This window comes from Calypte anna, chromosome 3 (genome assembly GCF_003957555.1).
Source record: "Calypte anna isolate BGI_N300 chromosome 3, bCalAnn1_v1.p, whole genome shotgun sequence".
In the NCBI taxonomy this organism is placed as follows: domain Eukaryota; kingdom Metazoa; phylum Chordata; class Aves; order Apodiformes; family Trochilidae; genus Calypte; species Calypte anna.
The window spans coordinates 48,285,410-48,305,507 of NC_044246.1; the positions used below are offsets into that span (position 1 = coordinate 48,285,410).

Below are 20,098 nucleotides of genomic sequence, written 5' to 3' on the forward strand. Positions count from 1 at the left end.
CGAAAGAGTGAGCTACAAACTGGAAGGAACTGCAATGAAAATGAAAAAGAAAAGAAACATTACCATTAGTTTAGCACAAACCCATGGTACTTTTAACATGGACTAGATGAATATAAGAAAAAGTAAAAAAAAAACAGAAAGGAATAAATCAACTATTTAAAAAGCCTAATAAGACAAAAGTCAAATCAGACATAGATCAGAAAAGTCAGAAGAAAAGGTAGCACTTCAGTGCCAGTGGAATGGCTGGGAACCAAGAGACAAGGTAGAATACAAGTGTGTATTTGGGATTTACAACAATGAATTGCTAAGGTCACATTTAGTATATTAGCATTTTAGAAGCAGCATTACTTACATCACAAGAACTCTATGTATTACTATTAAATATGTATTGGCTAGAAACTGCTTTTTTATCCACAAATTGCAAAGCAATAGAGTAGGCAATAAAGTATGTAGGTGCGATTATACTGATGGGGAAACTGAGGCTGCCAAACTTTATAATATTAGCCAAATTTTATTCTTACATAGGATAAATCCAAGTCAGCTACGTCATACTTTATACCATACATATATTATCACACATAGATTTTTCTGATCAATACTGACCAACATATTAAAATGTTAGATTAAAATTAAAAATAACTAATAAAAATCCATACATATTTATATTGTTAAATATATATTTATATATTTTTATAGTAAATTAAAATATGTTAAAATTATAATGTTCCTAATAAAATAGGAATTGTATTACAGAAACAGTAATTGACTTAATTTCCATATAAAATCTTCAAGGGCATAATGTTAGCTACTAAACAGAAAATGCTTTGGAAGTTCAGGTGCTTCCAGGCCCAACATGGAATATAAAAGTAAACACCTTGAACTTACACTGTACATTTCTCCAATCACATCTTTTTCTGCCTTACCAAGGTAAGGGTACGTGTTTTTAATATCCTGATGATTCATATTTTCCTGAGCTTACAAAACAAGGATATCTTAAAAAAAATAATTAATTTTTCAAATTTGATTTGAACTGCAATGAATAAAAGCAGCAGTGTATTTAAGTTTTCATGGGTCCTTCCTGAGTATGAGCATAGACATATAACTGACCAATTCCAGATAATTAGACTGATTGCAGTGCTCTGGATTTCGGGGCAGGAGAGATCATTAAATCTTCTTGCCTGACCTGGGTACCACAGAACACTTACTTGTCTGCAGCAACTCTTACACATAGCCTCAGGCCTTGCCTTCAATTAAAGCATACCTCACCTTTATTTGTAGATGGCAGAGTAGAGAACCCAGCAGGTGACACTGAGCTCAGGATAGGAAAACCCAATGCACGTTTTGCAGGTAAGCCTTGGTTGTTCCGACAGTCAGACTAGATAATGATCATCATTCCAAAATTAGAAAATCTGGTCTGAAAAGCCAGTCAATGTGGAATATGCATACCTCCACACACAAGCATGTGGTTTGGTCACAGACAACTTGAAAAAAGAAACAAATACATCCAGCCATATAAAATAACTACTTCCAAATCCTAGTGGCAACCTAACGCAATGTCACTCACACATGGGGAATAATTCCACAACCACTGGCAGCGTGGGGAAGATTACCAAGGCCCAGGTATGGAGACACATGCAAGAATTTCTTCTTACAACCACTCTGCAGTACAGATCAGGCCATGGAAGAGCCTTTATCAGACCAGCTGCGTGGCAAAGCTCTTCCCTGTCTTTCCCTACTCCAGCAGTGGGAGGTTCAGGGGTAATTCTCTGAAGTTTTATTAAAAAGACTACTTCTTTTTTTGCCGGAATTCCAAATTGTCCAATTTGTACAGCAAAGCAGGCTCCTAACATTGGCTTGTTCATTCTCCTGCATCAGATTCTGCTAATAGATTCAGGTGTGAGCTCTGTGCTCCCCAGCAATGTAGGATCAAACCCCCATGCTTCACTCTAGGAAACAGCAGGGTCTCCTCCCTGGCTGAGGATGGCTGGGCAGTCTGTTTAGCTGACAGCTCACTTACCATTTCAAATACACCAGTATCATTTATATCTATTTCTGCCTGCTGCAACACCTCCTAGCAAACTAAAAGCTGAGTTTTCACATCATATTGAGCTCATTTCTGTGTATTTCTTATTAATCCATTCCAGCAAAAAAGGTATGACCCATTCTTCAAATATTTCACCTCCACCAACCATTACAGGTTGTCAAAAAACACAAAGTCAAACATTGCATTCAGTGCAGCATCTTTGCCAATGGGTATTTTAAGAGAAGCACAAAAGGCTTTTTTTTTTTTTTTTTTTTTAAATAATTATGCATGATTTCTTGACAAAATCTCTTGGCATAGCTTTATTTTCTAGTCAACAGCAGGTGGAATACATGGAACATGCACACAGGGCATTAAGTATTGCTGACCCGACATTCCTCAGCAGCCAGGAACGGGGGTTTGTCACACCTCTGCTGGACAAGGGTGTGACAGTGTGCTCCTGGGCAGAGTGCAGCCCATGGGGACATGGTAAGAGTGGCCATCAGAGAGGGGACTTTCAGTTGTGTGCACATGGAGAGGGGCTCAAGCACTCTGCCGCTGCTTACCCCAGTCAGGAGGCAGTGAAACAGGCAAGGTGGCAGCGGTAAAGCCCTGCACCTGGGTGTTGTATTACAGGAAGGGATCTGATTGCTGTAATTTGTGCAGAGTTCTCTTGCACAAACGTACCCTCCTCAGGCTGCACAGAGGAGAAGTCAATGTGACCCGGTCATGTGGAAGATAATTACTCTGCCCATGAACTCAGATGTCCAGGCAAGACAAGAGCACTACTGAGCTCTTACCATGCAACTCCAAGAAGCCAAATAACAGAACAAATGTCTACAGAGGTCCCTTCCAGTTCTCCCACAAAGGAGTGCAAACCCACCCCCTTTCAAGTAACCAGCATGTCTCCACAACATCTGTATCAGTGGGGAATGAGACTCACTTAACTCAAAGTATATTCAAGCAGTTTAGCTAATGAGTGAAGCATTTGGAAAGAAGATGACTGTAAAACGCTCATGACAGGGCTAGTGTAATAAGACAGGAATACAAAGACCACAGTCTCTACTCAGGTCAGTTTTTAATCCTCTCCAGAGGAGCATAGACACAACTGATGCCCATCCTGCCATGGGACAGCGAACTCAGCCATTTGTTGATCCAGACAACCTGATAAACAATTGCATCTTGTAACAGCTTTCTCAACTTCATTAGTCCCAACAGTTTCAGTCTTGACATAGGTAAGAATGTGAAGATTTGCCCCTCTGATAGCTTGTGTCAATTGTTTATCAACGCAACCCAGCTCTCTGCAATCCAACCTTATTTCAGAGTAAATCACATCTGCTCTCACAGAAGTTTCAACACTGACCTTGGGATCATGATGCATGGTCTTCAGCCCACAGTTCTGCTATTTTTATTATGAACATACCACGCGCATTGGCTTTATAATTGCTTTTAAGTATTTTTCTCTGCATGGGTTACCGGAATCCATTATATTCCACTGGAGAACAAATATGCATCCTAGATGAAGTAGAAAGACCTCCTTATTCAGAAAAACACTGCTTTCAGCTTCAAAGAAAAACCGTACAAGGGTACATAAACTGGAGAGCAGCTACAGCTGGTATCAACCCCATTGCAAGGGCCAAAGAACACACAGTCCACAGATGTGATGAGCGACAAACAGAAAAACAATCCCATTCATGACAGTAACATCCCAGTGGTGTCCACAGGAATGTTGCCAGGACAATACGACACGTGTTGAGTAACAGACACAACGTTTTGCATGGACTGTACCGGAGGAGCGTTACCTTCAGAGCATTTACCACTGAGTCAGACTGCTGAGAGGCTGAGCCATGTCCACTGACGCTAGCTGGCTCGTTTGCAGAGCAGTAACTCCCCTCCGCCCCTCCTGGCATCCTAATGGGATCCTTCGCAAAAAATTAAAAACTATTTATTAAAAGAAAAGGGTTGGTAACTAATTAAAACAGATGGCAATTTTGTAATTTTTTTTTAAAAAGCTCTGAAGCACTGCAGGCATTTTTCACTCCAATGTCCCCCTCTTTCAGTGCCACAGCAAGCAAGGTCTACGTGAGGTAGCGGAAGTGCTGCACTGCTGAGTGTCACGCCAACATTCTGACCCTCGAGGGTATCTGTCTGGAAAAATTAGGATGTAGTAATAAAACTCCTTATGTATGTACGTTGTCTCACAGATGTGCTCTCAGGTTCCGAGAGACAATTTCAGCTCAGAGAAAGGTTTTGAGAAAGACGAATTTTATCCCAACAATTCTGAAAGCTTTTCCTTCAACAGAACTTGTTTTGTTTTAACAAAACATTGCTGCACGGTTTTGCAAGCTCAGCCCCAGCCAAACAGGGAAGGAGCAGCAATCTCCAGGCTGCCAACTCACTCCTTCCCTGCTTCTGGATGCCTTGATGCAAGGGCACGTCCCCCTGCTCACCTGTGAGATGTCAACTGATACCCAACATTGATGACCTCAAGGGCTTTTTCCTCCCAGCAAACACCTGAAAGGGTCCTGCAGGACACTGCCAAACAAGCGCAAGCTACTTGGACTCTTACAGCTCAGTCACCTCAAACTTTGCAGGCTGTAAAGTGTCTCCTGGAGCAACTGCAATGCTGAAGTAACCTTAGTAAGCAGCCAGCTTCAGAAGAGTGCTAAAAATACCCCTGCTGCATCCACAGACAGCAATGTGATAGCTGCATGGCCCAAATAGGCACTGCTGAGGTGCTTTTGACCTGACCTGCTCTTCACTGTCATTCTTCATGCAGAATTTTGTTAAAAAAAAAAAAAGATAAATACAAAGAAAAAAAAATCAATGATTAAGAGAGAAGTTCTTTTCTTACAGAGGAAGAAACACTGTAGAAAACATTAAGAAATGTCCAGTAGTGCCTGCTGGAATGTGTGGGAAATGCATTTCTGAAGGAAACATAATGACAGTGGAAAGAGCCTCTGATCAGAATCAGTGCTCAGATGTGCACTGATCTGCCCTGCTGAGCAAGCGCACAGCATGTTGCAGTCTTCTTGGGTTGTCTATAATCTAAACAATAGGAAAGATGAAGGAGGATGTGGGAGAAAAAGGGCACGGACAGATGACAGGAGGCTGAACTTCACAGATACAGTCTGCCTGAAAATGTTAAACTGACAAGTACCCCAGCCCAATGCAAGTCCATATTCTGTGCATGACTGTCAAGGATATGCCCCAGGCTTCTGTATCCAAAGCTGCATGGCTCAAGGCAGCACCAAAGGAGCACCCCACAGAGGATCCTTGTTGCTACTGAACATGTTAGACTTGACCCCAGCAACTGTCTACACCCAGCCTGCAGGACACACTCAACCCACCTCCCCCAAAAAATAAAATTTAAAAATAAAAATAAAAAAAATAAAATCATAAAAAAAACCAGAATGCTGCATATGCTCAGCCCCTGGAAAAGTTACCAAAGTTACCTTGAGCCTAAATATTAAACCCCATTTGGTGTACAAACTCTCCTTCCAGTGCCGCTTTCCTGCCAAGTGAGAAGCCAATTTGGGAAGGATTTATAGATCTGTTTGTGACTGGGCAGAGTTAATGCTATACTTTGGGAAAGGAAATGTAAGAGGAAGGAAAAGGGGTAATAAAGCAGATTGGAGCCAGTCTGATTTAGAATAAATTTCCTCAGTCAGCTTGATCGTTTCATAAGTCAAAGTATTCTGTTTCTTTACTGACTCAAGGGCCAACAAAGATTTTGGTCAATTTTGAATGCTAACAAATAACTACTGCTATCAAAACGCTGGAAAATTACTACAGACCATTAATCTAAAGCCTCCTGAATATAAGAAAATGGAAAAGTCCTGCCAATTGTGCAAGTTCAGACCTTCGACCAGGCAGGTGTCCTCCACAGCCTCTGCTGTTCTGTTCCAAACGCATTTCTATCTTTCATGAGAATGACAAACTTCTTGTGAACAAACTACTTTAAGCAGACAGCATTCCCAACACATGTTGGTAGGAAACAAAAAATTAGTATTTCCCTTGTGGTCATCTTCCTTCTCTCTCTGCCCTTGATAAGAGACATAAGCTTTTCTTAAAAAACAAGGCAGGTTTTGCAGCCTTGGACCCCCATTACTTCAGCTCAAAAACTTCTCATGGCAGAAGAGTTCACTCTACAAGAGCAGTAGAGCCTCTGCCTTCTTTGGAAGAAGTTTATTCAAGTAGATAGAATGGGTAGAGTTGGAAGGGACCTTACAGAGCATCTAGTTCCAACTCCCTGCATGGGCAGGGACACCTTCCACTAGACCAGGGTTGCTCAAGTCCCATCCAACCTGGACCTGAACACTTCCAGGGAGGGGGCAGCCACAGCTTCCCTGGGCGACCTGTTCCTGTGTCTCACCATCCTCACAGGAAAGAATTTCTTCCTAATCTCTAACCTAAATCTCCCCTCTTCAAGTTTTAAACCATTTCCCTTGTCCTCTCACTACACAACCATATAAAAAACCCTACCCTAGCTTTCTTCTAGGGCCCCTTCAGACATTGGAAGGTTGCTACAAGGTCACCTCAGAGCCTCCTTTTCTCCAGGCTGAACAACCCCAACTTCTTCAGCCTCTCTTCATAGAGGAGCTGCTCCAGCCCACTGAGCATTTTAGTGGCTCTCCTATGGACACATTTTAGGAGTTTTATGTCCTTCTTATGCTGGGGACTCCAGAACTGGACACAGTACTCCAGGTGGGGTCTCACAAGAGCAGAGGAGGAGAATCACCTCCCTCCACAGGCTGTCCCTGCTTCTTTTGATGCATCTCAGGACAGGGTTGGCTTTATGAGCTGCAAGCACAGATTGACAGTTTATGTTGAGCTTCTGGTCCACTACCATCCCCAAGTCCTTCTCCTCAGGGCTGTCTGCAATCCTTTCTCCTCCCACTCTGTATTCATGCATGGGATTGCCTTGACCCAGGTGCAGAACCTTGCACTTGGCCTTGATGAACTTCATGCAGTTTGCACAAGTTCAATTCTCAAGCCTGTCAAGGTCCCTCTTGGTGACATCCCTTCCCTCTAGTGTGTTGACTTCACCACACAGTTTGGTGTCATCAGCAAACTTGCTGAGGGTGCATTCAATTCCACTGTCCGTGCTGCCAACAAAGATGTTAAACAGCACTGGTCTGAGTGCCAACTCTTGAGGAACACCTCTCATCACAAATCTCCATTTGGACACTGAGATCACAGTTCTTTGGGTGCGACCATCCAGCCAGTTCCTTATCCAGTGAGTGGTCCATCTATCAGATCTGTATCATTCTGAGTTAGAGATCAGAATGTCATGCAGGACACTGTTGAATGCTTTGCACAGGTCCAGGTAGGTGACACCTGTTGCTCTGTTGCTTTGTCCACCGAGGCTGTGACCCCTTCATAAAAGGCCACCAAACTAGTCAGGCAGGACTTGCCCTTAATGAATCTCTGTTGGCTATCATGAATCACGCCTTTGTTATCTGCTTGACTTAGCAGTCTTCAGGATCTGCTCCATGATCTTGACAGGTGTAGGGGTTAGAATGACTGGCCTGTAGTTCCTTGGGTCTTCTTTTCCCACTTTTTGAAAATAGGGGTTATGCTTCCTCTTTTCCAGTCAGCAGGAACTTCACCAGACTACCACGACTTTTCAAATATGATGGACAGTGGCTCTGCAACTTCATTTGCCAGTTCTTTTAGGAGCCGTGGGTGAATGCTATCAGGCCCTATGGATTTGTTCACCTTCAGGTTCTTTAGGTAGTCTCAAACCTGCTCTTCATCTACAGTGGGAGCATCTTCCTTTTCCCAGTCCCTGCCTTTGGCTTCTGTAACATGGAGGGTGTGACCAGAGTCCTTGCCCGTGAAGACAGAGGCAAAGTAGTCATTGAGTATCTCAGTCTTCCCTACATCTTGGGTGACCAGCTCTCCCATTTCCTTCTGGAATGGGCCCAAATTTTCCATAGTCTTCCTCTTTTCATAGACAAGATGGGAAGGAGACCAGCATTAACACAGGTCTCTTGTTCCTCAGCAAGTCCTGTGAGCCTTTAGGCACGTCAGCACTCCTGACTATATTATGAGTTTCTGAAGCAGTGAAGTGAAATAAGAGCAAAAGGCACCTTGCCAAAGCAGTGGTGTCTGAAAACAAGGTGGCTGAGAAGACTAGAAAAAGGGGCTTTTCAGACCTGTCACCACTGCTGCTCACCAGTGGGGAGCATGGCAATGTTTGTAATTTCATCAAAACTTGACCTGAATTTCCCTGCACTGAGTCTCTTCCCTGCTGCTTCCCAACCCAGATTGCAACTGGGTCCTGAGCAGGATGCTGGGGATGGGAGAAGAAGTCCTGTTCCCTTTCTCCTCTTCTCTAGCTCCACACACAGCATTTGCATTCAGACACGTAAAGCAAGCATCCCATGTGTCCACATGTTTTGGACAGCTCTTTTCATTTGTTATCCAACAAAGCTGTGGAAATGGAACCAAAACAGACAGAAGGGATGAGATCATGACTCCACAGTGCTGAAATGACTTTAAACATCCCAAGTAATTTTTAATAAACTGTGTTGCACATCAATGTATGAGAAATAACTTACTTTTTTACTCATCCTTCACTGCCAACCTTCCCTACTGCTCCCACCAGCCCTTGCACCCAAGATACAGCACAGTTCACATACTGTCATGTACTATGTGTGGATTAGACTGCTGCAGAAAGCACATTGTCTGAAGCAGATAAAACCCACATAAAAACTCCATTTCACCACAATGGTAAGAGAGTGCAGTCACTAAGTGTGCAGATCTATTTTTATATATATATATATATATATCCAAAATATCTGATGCCAGCAGTCTAATCTAGTGAATGGAAAGCATGGGAAATCTGACTCAGTCCCATAAGATCACATGACAAAAAATTAGATTAATGGAAATATAGCATCCTCCTCACATTCCCATAGCACCAGAGGCAAACCTTGCACTGTACTCTGGTCACAGTCAGATGAAAGTCTTGCGCAGAACAGGACAGCCTTTGATGGAGACAACTAAACATGAACCTTGTTGCTTGAGCCAGCAGAAAACATCATTCTTTCAATCCATGCTGTTGATAAGGGCAGTCATGAATGGAAACCACTATGGTACAAAGCCCACTGCACAGTTTGAATCAGGGGCAGTTCATCTGCCAGCTCTGCCAGAGGAAGCGTGCTGCTTGCTGCCTGACTCACAACCTCCCCATGGCCTGCAGGGATAGCTGAGGAGGAAAAAACACAGCTCAGCTCTGTCCTGAGGACACTTGCAGTCACCTGACCAAAACTTTGAAAGAACATGATTTCCCTATCCACCGGACAGTGTTCTGTTCACTTACCATCAGAGATCTACCTCAGCAAATACACAAGACCTTGTCTCAAGCCACCTTTTATCCCAGAGCCGAGTGGTTCACTGGGAGGCATTACCCTTCCTGCGGGACAGCTGCTGTGCCAGTTCAATCACTACTTGATTTTCAAAGCTTTTCTGATTTCCCCAGCCCTCGATTAACCCGTAAGCTCAAAGAAAACACAGGCTGTGTTTCTCAGCTTGTTTCACTCAGCCAGGCAGGAGAAAGGAGGAGAAACAGAAAGCTTCAGTATGTTGGTGTGTTGGATTAATTGCAGACTACACAAAATAGTAACCATTGTTTTAGGCAACATTCCTGTCAATTAAATAAAGTAATAATCTGTCCTTCTCCCTGAACTTCAATTACTTTGGTAAACTATTTCTTTCATGAATTTGTATCTTTGAAACATCAAACCTGTAAGCTCTTGCTATTCAGCCTGCCCATGTCAACCAAGGGGAAAAGCGCTGTGCTTAGGAGACCCCAGGACAGACTCTGGTCACAACCTCAGCTGCTGTAGCTGATGACCTATTAATTAAAACTGAGGGTGAGAGCACATGTGAAAATAGTGTAGGTAGATGCTTTTGATTTACTTTCAGCAAATATCTGATGACATGACTAGGTTAACCCATTGTTGAATGGGTTTTAATTACATTTTTGTTGAAGAATTTCCTATTCTTCTACACACTATGGAAGAGAAGAGACAAACATTATAGGAATGTGAGTGACAGATTTAAAAAAAAAAAAAAACAGAACAAAAAACCTAACCATACAGTTCCCATCTTCTAGTTAGATTTATAACTAAACTTATGCCATGCAGAGTGAAAAGAACACAGATGTCGGCAGAAAGGGTTTTGAAAAATTTGGAAATGAGTTGAAGTAAAATGTGATAATCTAATGGAAGGGGAAAGAAAGAGATATGGAGTGTTGGAAGCACTTAAAAATAAACTAGTGTGTGCCTAAGGATCATGCCTGCCATTTCACACTTACACATATCAGGACTGGAAAAGGCTATCCAAGGTGTCATAAAAAAAAAAAAATTTAAAAAGTGCAAGAAGCAACAGTGGAAATTAAAGATTTACAACAAAAAGAGATGGAACAGGACCAAAAGACTTGTAAAGGAAAGAATGAGGAAACAAGAGGCAGAAAAGCCCATGTGAGAGGGAGCAGAAGAATTCCAGCTCATCACCTGCCTTATGGCGTTGGTGCTGCACTCCATGGACGACGGGAGCTCAGCTCCCCACATCCAGCCTCAGGCCCCACTGATCCACGGCAGTTTGTTCACTCAGGAAGCAGCATCCTAGCAATACTTCCTTTCATTAAAAGGTAAAGCTTAGTTACAAGGACAAAGAGTTAGAATGGGGAAATGTCAGACAATATTTCATCTCTGCCTCTTGCTCCCTCCTCCCACAAAACAAACAAAAACTGAAGCAATTTAAATTGGGTGGCCTGCCAAGAATATTTTTTGCAAATACATTCACTGTCATTACATGACAGATGTCTGTATTTCTGTAATGTTTCAGCCCTGAAATACTATCCTTATGAACATTCAAGGATACCTTCAGTAAATTGACATGTGGGTGCCAGATCCTAATATTGCTTCCCCCAACATAGGGTACAGATAGATGTTATGCACCACACCAAGCCTGGGAGGACACTCCTGGTTTCAGTTAGCTGAAGTTACACCCTGACACAAGAGATCTGTCACAGCCCAGGAAGCTGAAACTGGGATCTGAATCCACTGTTTGGTCCCTACATATTTTCTTAATTCTTGCTGTCTATCTTCATTACAGCATGCACACACACCGTCCTGGTGAGACCACTGGCCATACTATGGTGTTTGGTTTTTTTATTTTAGCAGCAAAACTCAATCCACAGTGATGCTGTAGTTTTGTGTACATTCTGAGGCAGCAGAAGGCAGCAATACTGCTGAAGTCCATGGGCTGCAGAGAACTTTCCTGCTCCATGGGGGAACTACTCTGGCCTAAAATCCATCCAGCAAACTAAAAATGTTCGTGCACAAATACCTTTGCTACTTTGCACTGCTGTCACATACCCTTACCTACATGAGAGTTTGAGAAGCACCAGGGTAAGCTGAATACCCCTTGTCTCAGGCACAGCCAGTGCAGTTTGGCATTCTCAACTAAAGACCCAGCTGCATACCATAAATCTTGGGAAGTATCTGCCTCCTTGCACAAAAATCCTATTTGTGGCCAGAAAATGAAAGGGTCTGGATCATATCTTGTTACATGCTATCTGAGAGAAGGAAAAAAGAGAATAACTATGAAAACCAACTGAGCAGCTAGCTACAGCTCTCACCAACACAACAAACTTACAACCCACCTAGGGCTTCTCATAACTCCTTAACCTACTAGTACACTATAAACCACCACCAGAACTGTGAAATTTTAACGGGCTTAAGTGAATATGCACATTTTTTTACCTTTTCTACTACCTGATCAAACTAAAGTATTGACTCAGTGGTGGTACTGCATCTGCCCAGACAAATAAGCCCTGCAGTACAGCAGAGTGAACTAAAACTGAGATTCCAATTGAACAGCAATGGCAGCACTTAAAACCATTTTCTCTAAATATTAATAAAACCTTTACATTAGAGGTCTGTGGGGTTTTGAAAAGAAACTGTTATGTACAGAGGGAGAAAAGCAAAGCAAAAGGAATTGGAAAAGATCCACCCCTAAGTGACAGATGAAAGGAGTGATTTCTCTGAAGTGAGTGTCAACAAATGTGCCTGTGCATTTTCATGAGTGACACAAGCAGAAAAGGAGGGAAAGAAAGGATATTGAAAGCAGAGAGGGAAAAGAAGAAAAGCAAAGGAGGAGGAGGGGATAAAAAAAAGCTTCAGAAAGCAAGGCAAGGACTCTTCAGTAAAGACCTAGCAGCGGAATCTCACAAGTGTGTATCATCCTCTCTCTTTCTAAGTGCTGCCCCACAGCTACCCAATGCTCCCAGAGCTTCAGGACCCCCTAAGAGAGGTACTATGTGAAAAGCAAAAGGCACTGGTGACATTTGAAAGCACAACACTGTAATTAAGAGCTGTGCCAGAAATCTTCATCAGTTGTGGAGCTCATCATATATTTTCCGCTGCTTTGTCAAAAGCACTCAGGTTGGCTTAATGCCCATGAACTCCCATTCCTCCCATTAAATGGAATCAAACCAGTGCCAGGAGCTTATGAATTTCCATCCCGCATCCTTGTCTTCGTGAAAGGGCCTGATCACTGCTGAGAGCACGTTCAGGGTATCACCCACAGGAAGAACAAACCCCCAAAACAAACTCATGCAAATGTAATGCCAATGTAATCAAATGCAAAATCAGAAAAAGCTTTGTTTCTGCATTTCCTTCCTCTCCCCCAAGCAAAAGTAAGATATGCCAGGCAATATGAATCCTTGTCAGTTGTCATTTCTTACAATAAAGCATCCAGAGATATTAGGATATGTTTTTAGAACCCTACTACAGATCCTTGCGCCAACAAAATCAAACATCAGGCAAACTTTGACCCATGTATTGAAAAACAAAATGTAGTTCGCAGGCTTGCTCACCTAGTTCTTCCCCTTCAAAGCCCCATAATCTGTATATTTTGCTTCAGTTACTTTTGTAACAGTTACAGGTGCTATATTTTCACAAGCACTGTTTTCTGGGTAGAGCACCCCATCTAAAATGTTTTCAATCAACTCTATGCCTACAATGTGGGTGTTCCAGTCTTTGGCAATACCTTGTAACCTTTCATGGGTCTCCACCTGAGTACCTCAAACCCCAGACGAAAAAATGGTATGGCCACTTCTAAAGATTTTTCCCACAAAGAATGTACTGCACAATTTATCCCTCAGCGTTTTCCAGACTCAAGATAAATAGCATTATTTCTCAGGCAGATTTGTTAATATTTGCCCTGAATATGACTCTTGACAAGAAAATAATACTCTTTATCACTGAAGAACAACCTTTTCCTTTCTTTTGAAGACTGGATACCTGATAATGGGCAGGCAGTTAATCATGCTCGCTCTCCTTTTCAAGATCAACAAACTAGGGTACAGAGAAGTTAGATAAATTGTTCATGGTCAACTTGCAAGAGCTAAAAAAAAACTATAGAGACCCTTCCAACTGTCATATTATAGATGAGAAAAAAACCACCACTTACTTAAAATCTGTCTTAGGAAAGGAAATTTTTAACGTGGAGCTAATTGTGGCTTACACAAATTAATAAATCAGAGATAGTGGATTTTACTTCTTATTACATTTCACTGCTGTTTTAGATTTTACATTCAAGTAACAGTACTACATTCAATAAAAAGGATGTTTTTTTCTTCAGACCAATGTTTTCATTTAAAATAGTGTTTGATTTAAACAAAATGAAACTCCTTTTCTCTTCCAGTAAGCAACTTCATTTGGAGAATTTATGGGTTTTCCTAAGGATTACTTTATGAAATATAGAAGAAATATGCGCCGTTTTGTACGTGTGTGCATAAAAAAAATACAACTGTCTTTGATTCATTCTTAATGAACTTCAAAATTTTTTGTACTTAAAAAAACATATTGGGTAAATCTTCAACTTTTTATTTGCTTTTGTATTTGATTTAATCTCAGTATTGATTATACACCTAAGTTATTACTCCAAATATTAAAAATACTCCTACCCAATTATTATTGCTGAAAACATTTGCATTTTTAAAGCACAATATTTTGGTTAACTGTAAAAAATACTTGATATAGTAATAACAAAAAGCCCTTGGATTAAAACCAGAATGTAAAGGGTCAGTCACTGTAATTTTCAAACTTTAAATAAATCATAAGTAGCAGATTCCAGTATACTTTTTTTTTTAGCTAGGTATCAAAACCTGCAAAGGAAAAAAATTAATGAAAGCATTTTCATAGTATTAAATAAATATCCCACTCAATTACGAGCAAGATGAACAAACAGATGGGAGTGCCTTTGATTATCCAAATGATCAGCCTGACTGTTCAAAGGCAGTAATGTCAAATGACAAATAATACTGGGTTTATCTCATGCCTGAAGACTCGAGCATCACTGTCTAGCTGCTGGCTACTGTTCCCACCAACAGAAGTCACCCACCTGGGGCAGCATGCGATTTTCCTCCTCCAGCTGTCTTACTCTTGCCTCCAGCTGCCTAACATAGGACAAGGTTGATTCTAAAATCAAAAAGAAGAAAAACTCACATTATCCACAGAGATCTGCTTGTGTTTCCTAGTGTCAGAGCCTGCTCTACATTCTGACTTGTATTCATAGCAGATTGTCTCTCTCAAATGATCATCAAGCATTCAGCTCTGCTCCTCTCAAGGGCAGTACGCATAACACTGATGCTAGAATTAACCTAATTCCTTGCTGCTTGTGATTCTAAACTGCTGCACTTTAAGGTGGTCCCTCCTCAAACATAAGATGTCTTACAGAAAGGCAACACAGACTTGAGTTCTCCCATCCCATCTCCCAAGCTCTTGTACTGTATTTTGGAAATACTTCGTAAAAGTAATGCATTAACTCATCAACTTGCCATTGAAAAGCTCAGAAAGAAAAGAGTCTTCTGCAGGAAGATGAAGTCAGAGGTCTCTGATGGAACACACAGACACACATCCTTACAAGCCGTGACCTTTCCTGAGGGGAACGCAGCAGCTTGCCAGCATGAAGGCTCCAGCCACAGCCAGGCAGCAGACATGCTGGCATAGCTTGAGCCTGTGGTAGAAACCAGATGTGTGTCCCCAGGACCCTGAGAAGGTCTGGAGCCTCGCTGATCACACAACACCCCAGGGCACAGCACTGCTCCCAATGAGTTCTCCTCCAGGCTAGCACCATACTAGGACATGCTCCAACTGCACTGATTTGCTATGTAGGCTTGATTGAAGAGCAAAATCTTGCCCACCCTATTCAGAAGTAACCTCACTGACTTTCATAATATAATTAGGCTGATAATAAGAGAAGAAAATTCACTCCTAGTCTGCTCTGTTCCCAAGAACTTTATGTAAGCAGAATAGATTCATGATCCATAGCTAAAGGCACCTGAGAGCTTTCATGAATCGCATTTCTTGGGTCGCACAAAATTTATGCTATAAAAGTCCTGCATCTAAAAGAAATACATGCCTGAGAAAGTAGTACTCATTGACTGCAATAGAAAATTGCAGTCCAGAAACACTTCTCCGACTCTTGTACCTCCTTGTATATAGATGTACTCCATCCTGACTCAGTGATCCACTCAATTTTCTCTGAGATCACAGAATAGTTGGAAAAGATTTCTAAATTCACTGCATCCAACTGGCAGCATCCTCCTCCCCCCCACCTCTCAAGTAAAATAAAATCAAAATATATATATATACCACCATCCTACTACATCATGTTCCTGAAGTGCCTCATCTACACAGTTTTTAAATACTTTCAGGGATAGTGAATCTGCACCCTGGGCAGCCTATTCCAGCACCTGACTGCTCTTTCAGTGAAGAAATTCTTCCTAATATCTAGGCTAGACTTCCCCTTGGTGCAACTTCACAGCATCTCCTCTGGTCCTATTATTCACTTGCAAGAAGAGGCCAGCACCCACCTCATTTCAGGTAGTTGTAGAGAGTAATAACGTCTCCTCTCAGCCTTCTCTTCTCCAAACGAAACATTCTCAGTTCCCTCAGCCTCTCCTCACAGAACTTGTTCTCCAGACCCTTCACCAGCTTGGTTGCCCTTCTTTGAACTCACTCCAGCAGCTCAAGGTCTTTCTTGTAGTGAGGGGCCCAGAACTGAACACAGTATTCCAGGTGCAGCCTCACCAGTGCTGATTGCAGAGGCACCATCACTTCCCTTCTCCTGCTGCTGGCCACACTGTTCCTGATAAAAGCCAGGATGCTGTTGGCCTTCTTGGCCAGCTGAGCATAGTGCTGGCCCAATTTAGGCAGCTGTCAACCAACACCCACAGGTCCTGGTTTGGGCCAGGATAAAGGTGATTTTCTGTCTTGTACTTTTGCTTTTAGCTAAGTTTCTCAGATAGTGTGTGCTTCTAGGATTGATAACACTTGATGTTTATAGTTACTGCTAGAGACTGGTATGCAGAGCCAAGGACACTGCTCAGCTCTGAGGAAAACATTTTACCGTCCAGAAGGAGTAAAGAATCCCACCTGAACCCTCCTTTGGGGAGGAACAGACAAGATAGATACCAGAATTGACCAAACAGAGTATTCCATCCCATATACGTCACACTCAGTATAAATTTGAGGCATCACGAGGGCCGAGCCAGATCTTTTCCAGATCTTTTCCCTTCCTCCCTTCCTTCACCCGGCATCCTGGAAGGATCCTGTCTGTTCATCTGCCTGTGGTCCTGATCCGTGCCAGCCCATATCTGCGTGTTCCTGCCTCCAGTTCCCGACTGCTGCCGACTCCAGGAGTCCAGCCTGGACTTTCCCAGGGCTGCCCTACAGCCTCGGTGGTGACGTGAGAGTTATTGGGGGAGAGGGGGGAGGAATGTGGTTTCCATTTTCCTGTATATTTGTATATATTTAGTAATTTTACCTATTTATCATTACTGTTCATTAAAGTTGTGTAGTTTAGTTTCCAACCCATAAGTCTCTGTCCCTTATTCTCTCTCCTTTCTCTATCAAGGAGAGAGAGATTAATAGAGAGCGTCTGTTATTCGGTTTAATTGCCAGGCCAGTGTTAAACCGTGACACTTTTCCACCAGCCTGCTTTGCAGCCACTCTTCCCTAAGCCTGCAGTGTTGCCTGGTGCTGTCATGACCAAAATGCAGGACCTGGCACTTGGCCTTGTTAAACCTCATGCAACAGGCCTCAGCCCACTGATTCAACCTGTCCAGGGCCTTCTTTGCAAAGCCTTCCCACCATCAGGAAGATCAACTCCCACACAACTTGGTGTTATGTGAAAACTTGCAGAGGAAGCACTCTATCCCCTTCATCTAGGTCATTGACAAAGACAAGACAGACCCCAGTACTGAGCCCTGGGGAACACCACTGGTTAGCATCCACCAACTGGATTTAACTGTTGATTACTGCCAGAGTACACCTCTCTGTGCCATGAGCCACCAGCTTCTCTAGGAGAATGCTGTGGAGATAGTGTCAAAGGTTTTACTAAAGTCCAGGCAGACAACATCCACAGCCTTCCCCTCATCTGCTGGGTGGATCACCTGGTCATAGAATAAGACCAGGTTGGTCAAGCAGGACCTGGCTTTCCTGAACCCATGGCTGGACCTGATCCCCTGGCTGTCCTGCACTTGCTATGCGAGCGCACGTGAGATGAACGTCTCTCTAATTTTCTGGGCACGGAGGTCAGGCTGACGGATCTCTAGTTCCCTGGATCCTCCTCCCAAGACATCAGTTCCAGTAATGTACTTGTACTTATACTACAAGATAACTACTATAATTATCCATCTGATGATTAATCGCACAGAACTCTCAGCTATGGGGACAGTACTGTCAGTTGTTATAACTCTGCAAAGCTGCATTAACACCAGAGCTGCTCAGTAGCTTAAATGGACAGATGAATTTGTGCACCAGCTTCCGGTAATACCTAATCACTTCATCAGCTGGCCCGTGAAACAGAGGTGATGGGAAATGAGGTGTCACTTACTGCTCTTAGGAGACCGCAACAGGCTAAAATATGCATGCACAGACAGAGCACGGGAATTTACACAAGATGAAGTAATTTGTCGAAAAAGATTAATACATAGCAAGGCACTGGATTAAAAATAGAATTGTACAAGAGAAGGGAAAGAGGTAATCTGAGGTTCTGTGTGCTCTGCTGCTTAAGTATGTTCATAGCTAGTGATGTGTGCATCTCATGAGAGTCACTAAGCCTAGCTCAAATGAGCACTTAGAAGATGAACAGCTTATTCAATTAACTGTGTATGACAGGGTCCCTCCCATTGCATCACCTTCCTTCCCAGCAGCCACACACACAGGAGGAGTGCAGAAGATCCCTTACCATTATGGCCATTGGCACAGGCAACCGCTCCCAGCACATCTCATCTTTGTTTTCTATATAAGATGCTTTCTGTGGAGCCATCCTTTCGGAGAGATTGCAGTGGGCAATTTTGTAGTGAAATGAGGCAACCAGGTGCCACTAATTGCCAGGGAGTAGTCATGAGCTTGTGTTAAGCCCACCTGTGCCTGATTAAGGTGGGCCCCCACTGCGCATGAGCAGGATTAGGGGGCCAATAAAAGGTGAGGCCTGAGACACAAGCTCAGCTCACGCTGGAACTGACAACCTTGGCATGCTTGGCTTTTACTGCTTCTATGAGCACCATGCTAACCTGACTGCTCAAACCCACAGCCTCAGCATTGCTCGGGTTTGCTGTATAAGTACCACGCGCTAACCAGCTGCACCACTCGAGCCTCACCCTCGTGGTGAAGAGCTCTGATGGCACAACCAAGTTAGTGCGGTGCTGAGACAAAGCTCCAGGGGCGCAGTCAGGTTAGCGCGGTGCTCATAGAAGCAGTAAAAGCCAAGCACGCTGAGGTTGTCAGTTCCAGCGTGAGCTGAGCTTGTGTATCAGGCCTTACCTTTTATTGGCCCCTAATCCTGCTCATGCGCAGTGGGGGCCTGCCCTAATTAGGCACAGGTGGGTTTAACACAAGCTCATGCCCACTGCCTGGCAATTAGTGGCACCTGGTTGCCTCATTTCACTACACAATTTCTTTTGCAGTAGTCATCTCTAAAGACACTGCAGCTCCACTGCTATGTTTATTTTGGGCTTCTACTCCATGCTCAAGTCCACCTTTGCAGCAGTGCCCATTTCTTGCAAGCTTCTTTCTGGATTCTCTTTAACTCTAGGTTTGTTGTAATTTTCCATTTATTTTACCATATTTTTACCATTTATTTGCTCCTCTTACAATGTTTACTTCTTGGTAAAGATTCCCTCTTAGTTTTATTTCTCAAATTGCAAGCTGGGAGGCCAGAGGTGAGATTTCTGCTACTTCAAATCACACAACTCTTCTGTCAGCTCACAACCTTGCAATGCCACTTCATACCATTAGACTTGGTTTGAAATCTCTGTGCCTATTAGCTCTTCTAAACTGTGAAAAAGTTATTTAAATCTGCTTTTGTAATCTGATCAAACTGAAAATTCAGTGATCTACCAAAGGCTTGATCTAGCAAATCCTTATTTATGTGAGTCTTCTTAACACAGAGACTAGATCTATATATTGCATCTGTTAACATATTTACACTGCGATGCTTTGGGCTTTGAGGAAAAAAGGAGCAAAAAAGCCAGTCAAGGATGTAAGAGATGGAGAAACTGAAAATACACAAAGCAAAACACTGTCACCAGCAAGATATTTTTTTTTTCTTTTTTTTTTTTTTTTTTTAAAGTTACATCTTAAAAGTATTTAGAAGAAGGAGTATACCATCCATCTATTCTTAATCAGCCTGGAGACCAATAAAGAGCTTTAAATAAAGAGCAAATCTCTAAATTGTCATCCAGAAAATGGTTACTCGATACCACTCCCATTCTCATTCCAGGCAAATTTTCACAAGACAATTAAGCAATTTAAAACTGAAGCAGAACCAATCAATGATAGTAAAGCTTCGGATTCAGTAGCTGAGCTGAAAACAAATTTCTCCCAGAGGGAAAGCAGTACAGGAGCTGGGCATCACTTCCACAACATTACTGTTGTCTTATAATAAAGCACTTAATAAGATGCTACAGTGTGTCAGGCAACCAGTGCTCTGAAACATAACCCGCACAAACAAGACAGTCCCTAGATGATGTCATTAGTCATAAAACCT

The 20,098-nt window shown here is 42.6% G+C and overlaps 1 protein-coding gene across 3 annotated transcripts in view; it reads right to left on the reverse strand.

Annotated features, from left to right (window-relative positions):
* CCDC85A (coiled-coil domain containing 85A) overlaps nt 1–20,098 on the reverse strand; it is an 83,049-nt gene that overhangs the window by 4,971 nt on the left and 57,980 nt on the right. The window contains exons 3-4 of one of the 3 annotated variants that reach the window (XM_008493241.2): nt 14,444–14,520; nt 3,823–3,942 (exon numbers count right to left, since the gene is read on the reverse strand). The exons of 1 other annotated variant lie outside the window; for it this stretch is intronic. In XM_008493241.2, the coding sequence (XP_008491463.2) occupies nt 3,823–3,942; nt 14,444–14,520 (197 nt within the window). The remainder of the gene's footprint in view (nt 1–3,822; nt 3,943–14,443; nt 14,521–20,098) is intronic. One more of the 3 variants, XM_030448723.1, reaches the window with a different exon arrangement.